The following is a 10,413-nucleotide window of genomic DNA, read 5'->3' on the forward strand; positions in this document are numbered from 1 at the left end:
TGCAACTTACAAAAATATAAACTTAGGCTAAGAGAATATAATAACTGAATCATTGAATTCATCTTGGATTTTCATTTCCATAAATAGTTTCAATATTTTCTTGTAATTCATACTAATTCATTTTCTAATGTGTAGTTTTGAACCAAAAATGTATTGAAGATATAAATTATATTCTCTACACAATAGAAATGTATAGTATATGAATGCCACAAGAAAAATATCATTTCACTGTCAGTGTATGAAACTGTAAATATATATGTATATATATATATATATATATGTGTGCGTATGTCATCATAAATATGTAAAAAGAAAACTTAGTTACATGTTTCAATACAGTCAGTATGGCAGGGTTGTTATATATATATACAAATATTAACTCAATGTGATAAAAAAAAAAAAGACACTAGACTAGTGTCGTTTCTAGAATTGAGCTGGTAATAATAATTTCTCACGCAATAAAGGTGTCTCCCACTAATTTTAATTGCAGATGTTTTGCAATAAATAGCTCTGAATATAGATATTCTGGAATGAGATGAGTTCTATTATGTGGTAACAGTTTTAGAGACATTTCATCGGAGGTAATAATAACAAAAATAGATTGAAGAGGAAAACCACAAGAAACAAAGGTAGAAAGATACAATTAGCAGCAATATCAGTAGAAAGAGAAAAATACCAATAATTGTAAAACCTTCTTCAATTAAAGGTTCTATATCAACACAAACGTGTATATACACAGTTATACATACATATACGTACTCTACCTCCTGTGATCATAACTTTTTGTGCAGTGGGAAATATTAGAAAGAGATATAAAAAAAAAAAAAATGAGAATGAACTTGATGGTAGATTCTGAGCAATGTTAAGGAATTAACTGCCGTCAGTGACAGTAGCAAAATTTTATTAAGGTCCCTTGCATACTGCGGCACAGAAGCCATTCATAAATTCATTCAAACAGATATTTACACACATGCATACACACACACACACAAGCTTGCAGACATGCATACTTTTTCTCTTTTCTCTCTCTTTCAGACATCCTAAATGGTTGAATATATAACAAGTAAACTAATTCATCATTCCACAAACTGTTAAATAATTGTTTACCACAATTATTGCTGTAATCACATTTGTGACTTACTATTTAACTAGTAATTTAAAAAGTGTCTTCTCGTTTCCCTTTATTTCGGTTACATATATAGAGAGAAGGATTAATTATCAGCATTCATACCAAATGTCTACAAAAATACAACCTTATGTGCTTATAGCCACCACAACTCAAGCAATCCCATCAGAAGCCTTAGTTTCTTTCTTTCAACAACCAACAATACTGAACATCCTTTGGATTATCTTACTTTTTTAGAAGGAAAGAAGAGAATGAATACAGTATGGTCATCTGATATATTAATCAGTCCAATGTGGTCATTTGATAATGACCAATCAAGTGTGTCCTATTACCAGTGTCATCAAATAACTACCAACAAAGTGCAGCTAATTTGATAATTATCAACATTCACTGAACATGCTATGATCACCGGATAACTGTCAAATTAATATTGTTATCAGATAACTAAAAACCTTTCAGTATGATATAGCCATCCTCAAATGATTATCAAAGTTTGACTAGCAGGGTGTGGCCAGTAGATAACTCTCAAGATTTGATAAGTCAGGTATGATCATAATAATCAAAGCTTGATCCATGTAAGGTGAATAACAGAGTAGTGAGATGTAATGTTCTCAACTGACAAAAAAACTGGGATCAAGGATGATTGAGCAGCATTGATGATAATGAGTGAAGAGATCAGAGATAAGTTGAACATGCTTCCAAGATTGGTCTGCTGGGTCAAAAACTGAAACCATATCAACATACTGATTGTTAGTAAATTTGTAGCCACCAACACAATAGATTTTATTGTGTCGAATAATAGGATATATACAGGACATTGGTGTCTGTTGAGTTTCATTGGTCAAGCGTGTCCACTGATCAGTTACAGGATCATATTTCTCACATTCCTAAAAAAGAAAAAAAGAAAAAGGATTTTAAAGAAGTGGGATGCTAGTTTTATTCATCAAATATATTCATAACTCAGATCAAGATCAAATAAAATTTATAGTCAATGCAAGTAACATTTGTTCACATGGATATCGTTCGCTTTCAACTTCAAATATTAATATCTAATATTTTGACCAGCAATTTACAGCTGTTTTTGTCATTGTGTACTCTCGTTAACTCTGCAAGAACAGAATTATGACATAGTCAATGGTAAAAACAATCTGCAATTCTTGCAGCCCAAATAATGCAATACCTTCCATTATGCAGTGGTAGAGCAAGTGGAATACAAAGTAGAAATCAACCATTTTACTATTTCCTCTGTATATAATCATAAGTTCTTATGGTAGTCAAACCAAGACTTTCAAAAGTCTGTGTGGGTTGAAGGAGAATAGAGGATTAGATTTTTCGCCTCATAGGCCTTTATGAGCAAACATGTTTACAAGCGTATGCTATAATTGATGAAGTGAAAAGAGTATAATCTTAAATGATTTGATCCAATAATAACTTGTTTTAATATGTGAAACCATTAAGAAGCCCCAAAGTATTAGAATGCCCTTCCAATCAATCATTGTCTGTCAAGCGTGGTTGATGTATTTAACACTTAAACATTCAGATTATCCTTTTAAATGTAATGCTTATTTGTTTACATTGTTTTGAATTGACTTTTGAGACTTTGATGATGTGATTGTTTATTTTTAGAACGACATTATAGTATAGGTGTGAAGATTTAGATCTGACCAATAAAACAGGTAGAATATTTTGGTTGGATATAGCTAGTTTAAATACTTAAAGATTAAATGTCATGCCAAATGCTGATTATTCTGTGATTCCTATATAATAGAGTGGCCATACTTTTATACAATTTGAACTCTAGCCGGTTGCTTTCACATTCCTACTATTCTGATTGATACTCTATGAATATTATTATTCATTCAACAACTAATATGCAATATTGTGTCTTTAAGTATGTTATAAACATACATAAATACTCTTCAGCAAGTAAACACATAAGACAATAAAAAAGAAGTTATGTTGCATGTTATGACTTACTTTGATGTCTTGTATTAAGCCTTGTTGCATAGTACACCCTCCAACAGCATAGATATATCCATTGACAGACGCCATTGCATGGCAGGAACGCCTTTGTATCAAGGACTCCCTTCTTTTCCAATCTTTCACAAGTGGATCGTAGCTGACAACATTATTTAACAAATCTGTCCCATCATGCCCGCCAGATATGTACAACTGATTGTTTAAAACACAACCTGTAAATAAAAACGTAACTTTATCAACACAAGACTTGATTGGATATGCATATAACATAAAGGTGATACAAAAGCAGTTTTATTCTTAGTTTTTTTTTTATCTATTTTCATAATGTGGATTAAATAATTCTGCAGTATAGCACTTTTTACAACACAATACTCTGTCCACAAATCCATTCAACCAGTATACGTTATTCTTTTGCGGTATAAATTCCATTCTACTCTATTGCTCTTTGAAACTAAAGTTATTCAAGGGAGGTAACTCCGAATTAACCTATCAAAATGACAAAAAAAAATTTGTTTTCTTTAATCTTTAACATTAAGTTTTTCGGGAGTTTTTTTTTTTTTTCATTCTTAAAATGTTTTTCTCTTAAATTCGCAACAAGTTAAATGGGGAGAACAGTTTTATCACAAAATGATATTTCTACTTAATATTACTGCTAGATATTACAGGAAATGGCATAACCTAAAACGTATGCACAGACACTTGTACACGGTCAGTCAATTTGCTAGAAAAAACGGCCAACTCTCTCTCAAAAATCACAGCCTTTTAAAAGAATAAAGCGAGTCACATTAGATAATGTAAACTTTGGTATATAAAACGACAGGTTGGTCACATCTAATCCCAGGTCTGCTTGACCAGAACTGATTTAGGGCTAAACAACTACAATGGTTTGAATCCCCTTCATGAATATAATGAATAAAAAACTTGGGAAGTTTATCATTACACTAAACGAACATAATATTAGAAATACAGATTGAGTTATTTCCCTTCTTAGTGATGAGAAAGAATATTCCTTCAACACACACACATTATTTTTTATTTGTCTGTACTGTGGCTATGCAGGGCAGCACCTTCTAGGCTTACAGGCAAACGAATCTACACCAGTACTTATTTTTTAAAACACACACACACGTACACGGAAGGCTTCTTTCAGTTTCTGGCTACCAAATCCACTCACAAGGCTTTGGTCGCTGCCAAGCTACTATAGAAGACACTTGCCCAAGGTGCCACACAATGGGGTGACTCCTGAACCATATGATTTGGAAGCAAACTTCTTATCACACAACCACGTCTGTACATCATCATCATCATCATCCTTTAGCATCCGTTTCCCATGCTTGATGGGCTGTGTATATATACAAAAATATTACATATATGTTATATCTTTTTTTTGTTAGGAAGTAAGTGTTATGACTGGTCACAGAGTGACCATTGATTCACACCTATAAAGCACTTAGCAGTATAAGTGACTCATCAGGCTCAAATGACCGTTTGAGTCGGATAAGTCACCTATACTGCTAAGTGCTTTATCACTGCAAAACCAACGGTCACCCTATGACCAGCCATTACATGTAACTTCCTAAAACAAAGTATATTAGTGCTCTAATGCTTTAGAGTGTGCCTCTTTTTCGGATATATGAACTGCTGATGCTATTTAATATATATATCTAAACATACATTATATATATCTAAGTATCAGGTTTGTTGACCTCTCCACATTAAGCAGAAATTTCCAGCATTCATTATCACTGCAAGAACTCCTGCATTTTATAAATTCTTCTGCAGTTCCAATATTTTATCAAGACTCACTATTCCTTTTGTGGAACATCACCAACAAAGTTTCTCGATTCTTATGAAGACTGTCTTTCAGCTCAATCTGAAGTAATGTAAAAATAAAAACAAACAATGTCTCATTTAAACAAGGGCCTCCTTTTAATAATGTATAAACAGTTTTTGCTACTTAACTGATACTGAATGCTAAGAAAATGGAGAAATGTGTCAAAAAAGTAATTAAGCTAAGTGAAGACACGTGGCCTAATGGTTAGGTTATTGCACTCACGATTGATAGACCATGGGTTCATTACCTTAACTGGATGGCACGTGTTCTTGAGTGAAACATTTCATTTCACATTGTTCCAACCCCACTTCAATAGGGGTGGGGGATGTTGGCCTGCTCGCTTAGCCAGCAGGGTGGCGTCCTTTGAAGGCTAAGATAATGCAGTGATGTGTAATATCTGAAAGCCTGTTCGGTCACAATATCACATGATAATTAAATACATTAACACATCTAACACATCAAATTGCTTCCTTTGTTTCAGTTAGACTTAGGCAATATCTACAGTTCTAGCACTGATCTGTTTCATATTGGTATTGGATTTTCTGTTTCACTTCTTTTGATAGGAGCACAAAACGAAAGAGACTGTGAGAAAAATTTTTGTTACTAAAGTAATACTGAATACTAAGAAAATGGAGAAATGTGTCAACAAAGTGATTAAATCAAGAAATGGTAATAATAAGGTCTGTCTGCTCATTGCACGCATAAATCCAATGAAGTTATCATCTACTCAATTTCACAGATAAAGACTTCAGTTAAACAGAGGTTATAGGTGAAAACATTTACTCAAGGTATTATGCAATATGATTGAACATAGTCTCTCATGATTGCAAAGTGTTCTTCTTAACTATTCAGCCATGTCTACACAAACACACACATTTGTGCAAATGTGTGGGCATATATGCATGTGAATGTGTATTCATGTAGGTATATGAAATTGTGTGTATTTGTATGGATTTGTATTGCATGTATTTGAGCAAAACACTGTATTTCACATTCTTCCAGTCCACTCAGCTATGAATTGTATCTGTAATTCAAAAGGGCCATTCTGTATAACATCTAATCTCCCTGAGAACTACATTGATGATATACACACCTGTGGAGCGCCCAACTACTTGCAAGTTAATTTCATGGCCCAACCACTTGCAAGTTAATTTCATGGCCAGATGGAGTGCCAGGCGACACACACACACACACACACACACACACACGTTTGTGTGCATGCTTGTGCATGTATATGTGTGTGTGTGTGCATGCACATGGAATCATAGGTTTAGAAGTCAAAAAAGTTAATGTCTACCCAGTTCACTCAAAACTGGTTGGCCCGATTCTATAGAAGAAAGTTGGCCAAGATATCATGCAATGGATGAGATGCGTGCGTGCGTGTGTGTGTGTGTGTGTGTGTGTGTGTGTGTGTGCATGCATGAATGTGTGAGTGCACACACGTATGTGTGTGTGTGTGTGTGTGTGCAATCAAAAATGTAACCATAGGCCTAAAAGCTGGTTTTTGGAATTTGGTAGAAACCTCTAAGATTATATCAATTATTTATTAACCTATAAATGTGTTTGTTAGGCTTTTTTTGTATGTATATATATATGTATGTATGTATGTATGTATGTATGTATGTTATATATATATATATATAATGAAATTTCATAGTAGTTTGTATGTGTGTAAAGTTGTTTGGTTAAAAGTGAAACAATTATAGGATAGATTTATCATTAGGTATAAATGTATATGCACTTACAAGGTGTAATTATAGAATGAATATTGGATGTATTTCTATTGTAGTATCATTATATGCGAACAGACATCACAATGTGTAGAACTATGTAAATCTGTACAAACAATCCTTATGAAGTTACCCTATAGAATTAAATTCCGTTTTTTAAGAACTAATTCATAATTCCAAATGAATGGATATAAACAGGAAAAAGTATTAATATATGAGCATGATTGTAAGCTTCATAACTAGCGTAGCATAAATGGGTACACACTCACAAGAATGGAAAGTGTGAGTGTACGTTTGGATAAATCATCATCATCATCATTTAACGTCCACTTTCCATGCTAGCATGGGTTGGACGATTTGACTGAGAGCTGGTGAAACCAGATGGCTACACCAGGCTCCAATCTGATTTGGCAGAGTTTCTACAGCTGGATGCCCTTCCTAACGCCAACCACTCCAAGAGTGTAGTAGGTGCTTTTACGTGCCACCGGCACGAAGGCCAGTCAGGCGGTACTGGCAACGGCCATGCTCAAATGGTGTATTTTACGTGCCACCTGCACATGAGCCAGTTCAGTGGCACTGGCAACAATCTCGCCAGGAAGGCATATGTATGAATATAGTACAACCCATGCCAGCATGGAAAATGGATGTTAAATGATAATGATGATGATATATGCTAAAGTGGAATAAATGTATATGTACGTATATACATGTGTGTACAAGTAAATTTGTTAGTTTAATAGCCTCTCTCAATGAAAAGCAACAGGGTAAAGACTGTGGTGGCGATACTATATATCTAAAATTGAATCTGCAAGGTGACAGTTCTCAGTATCCTGCTGAGTTAAGAAAGAGAGCATACATCATCAGTTTTCTTTGAAGTGGAACAGTAACAGACACAAGAGATGAGTAATTGTTAAAGGTTATCGTTTTAAATGCCTTTTTTTCCTAAAATTCCAGATAAATCTGTAGTCAAATATCAATTGAATATGCAGTTCTTTATTCTTTTGTTTTTTTTTTAATTTCCTTTAATTTATTTTTGTTGTTTTTCTCATTTGTATCTCTCTTTATTTCCTTGTTCCTCTTTGTCAGAGGAATATTAAAAATAATATTTCAGTATGGGCATAAAAGGTGGAAAAAGCTAAAGATGATACAGCAGTACTTTGACTATGGTCACCCAAGGATGTGCATGTATACATGCTACTGTTGAATCGTAATAACACAGTATTGCATATAGTATGTGTAACATTCAACAATTAACAGCTGATAATGATGTGTTGAAACAATTGTAGTGATATATAATAAAGCCTGTTTGATCCATCTTCTTGTGCTAAATTTTTCTTTCTAAACACACACACACATGTGTGCATGTGTGTGTGTGTGTGCATGCATGTGTGTGTGTATGTGGGTGTGGTACATGAACATATATAATTCCATCATAAGGACATCAAAAAGATGGAGCATTTCCATCAAGAGAAATTCCACAACATCAAATGGCAGGACTACATAACCAATAATGTTATCCTAGAAAAAGTCAATACAGAGTCAACTATGACAAAATACTGGAAAAAGAGAGATTGCCTCAACATTTATTCTTCAGTGAATTGCCCACTGGAAAAGCCCACATGGATGTCCCCTAAACCATTACAAAAACCAGGTTTTCACACAGTTACTGCCTAACAAATTCATTCACAAAACATTGGTCAGTCAGGCTTCAGTAGGAAACACTTGCCCAAGGTGGTACACAGTGGACTAGAACCCTGAACCATCTGTTACAAAGTGAGCTTCATGATCCCTGCAGCCATGCCCCTCTCTCTCTCTCTCTCTCTCTCTCTGTGCACACACAAGTGTTCCGTCATGACTTGATCCAGTTGGAACTTTTTTCAACTGCTTCTTAAGAGCTCTGGTTTTCTTTCTCCCGGAAATTGAGAACCATTTTATGAGATCATAGGTAGATTTGCATATGATCTCATAAGACTTGGCTAGCATATTTTTCTGCAATTGCAACATATTTTCACTATTATTACAGTTTTCTTGTGTTCCAATAAATGGAAGGATTTATAGAATCAATTATTATTTATTCAAGTATATTTGTACTTATCATATCATAACTGATTTAGCGTTTTCCCTGTCTTTCATAGAGGTGTACTTCCTTCTCAAAAATCCTTCTTAACAAAATATAAATCACTCAATAACAAAGGGAGAAATCTTCCGTTGTTTCTGTCAATATCACATCAAGTATTTGCACATATGTGAACCTAAGTGTATGTATATGTATGCATGCATACATATACATCTCTTGTGAGATGCATATGTGTCCTTCCACTAAAACTAAGTGTGTATACATGTGCTTATGCATATAGTTAAATACAGTAACAGCCCCATGAATGTTGACTAAATGAAATGTGCTAAGATAAATTGAAAAAAAATTCATAAAAGAATTTTCAGCAGTTTAACTGACAGCATAATGTGCTTATAAATGGGGCATAAAATATGCAAAAAAAAAAAACAAGAAAGAATAGTATTCATCTAAAATAGCAAAGAATGCTTTATACATTCAACTCTTTTACTCTTTTACTTGTTTCAGTCATTTGACTGCGGCCATGCTGGGGCACCGCCTTTAGTCGAGCAAATCGACCCCAGGACTTATTCTTTATAAGCCTAGTACTTATTCTATCGGTCTCTTTTTGCCGAACCACTAAGTTACAGGGACGTAAACACACCAGCATCGGTTGTCAAGCTAAGTTGGGGGGGGGGGGAACAAATACACACACACGTATATATATACATACATATATACGACGGGCTTCTTTCAGTTTCCATCTACCAAATTCACTCACAAGGCTTTGGCTGGCCTGAGGCTATAGTAGAAGACACTTGCCCAAGGTGCCACGCAGTAGGACTGAACCCAGAACCATGTGGTTGGTAAGCAAGCTACTTACCACACAGCCACTCCTGCGCCTATAACTGGTGTACTTATGTCATCAAAAACAATGACCAGCAGTTTTATTATTTATAGTGATTCAAAATGATGGGTGAAATTATTGGTTTCAAATTTTGGCACAAGGCCAGCAATTTTAGGGGAGGGTTAGGGTTAGGGCTAGGGTGGATTATATCAACATCAGTAGAACACTGATACTTATTTTATTGACCCCAAAAGGATATAAAGCAAACTCAACCTCAGAGGAATTTGAACTCAGAACATAAAGATAGATGGAACAACACTAAAGCATTTTTGCCCAGCATGCTAACAATTCTGCCAGCTCACTGCCTTATGGCTGAAATTATTGATAACCTTCTTACATAAAGATTTTGCACCTTGTATTTAATAGTAGAATATAACATTATGATCTAATCCAAAAGGCCAAGACCAATCATTCATAAATGTGACAGTGCATGCTGCTCTCTGAATACGATGAGTCACACTGCTATGTAGTCAAAAATTATAGCTTTTTTTTTTTTTTTACTTATAAAATTTTACTAGACCAATGAATGATTAAATGATAGTAACTCTTACTCTTTTACTTATTTCAGTATTCAGAGTGCAGCCATGCTGGAGCAATGCTTTGAGGAATTTTAATCGAACTAATTGACCCCATTACTTATTTTCTTCGTAAGCCAGGAACTTATTGTATTGCTCCTTTTTTGCCAAACCGCTAAGTTACAGGAACATAAACACACCAACACCGGTTGTCAAGCAATAGTAGGGCACAAATACAAACACACTGATATATATATATATATATATA

At 34.4% G+C, this 10,413-nt stretch overlaps 1 protein-coding gene across 2 annotated transcripts in view; it reads right to left on the reverse strand.

Moving 5' to 3' along the window:
- Positions 1-1,648: 1,648 nt before the first annotated feature.
- LOC106874008 (kelch-like protein 9) overlaps positions 1,649-10,413 on the reverse strand; it is a 44,330-nt gene continuing 35,565 nt past the window's right edge. For both annotated transcript variants that reach the window (XM_052968842.1, XM_052968841.1), the window contains exons 4-5: positions 3,104-3,318; positions 1,649-2,013 (exon numbers count right to left, since the gene is read on the reverse strand). In XM_052968842.1, the coding sequence (XP_052824802.1) occupies positions 1,738-2,013; positions 3,104-3,318 (491 nt within the window). In that variant the 3' untranslated portion in view covers positions 1,649-1,737. The remainder of the gene's footprint in view (positions 2,014-3,103; positions 3,319-10,413) is intronic.

This window comes from Octopus bimaculoides, chromosome 6, assembly GCF_001194135.2.
Source record: "Octopus bimaculoides isolate UCB-OBI-ISO-001 chromosome 6, ASM119413v2, whole genome shotgun sequence".
NCBI lineage: Eukaryota > Metazoa > Mollusca > Cephalopoda > Octopoda > Octopodidae > Octopus > Octopus bimaculoides.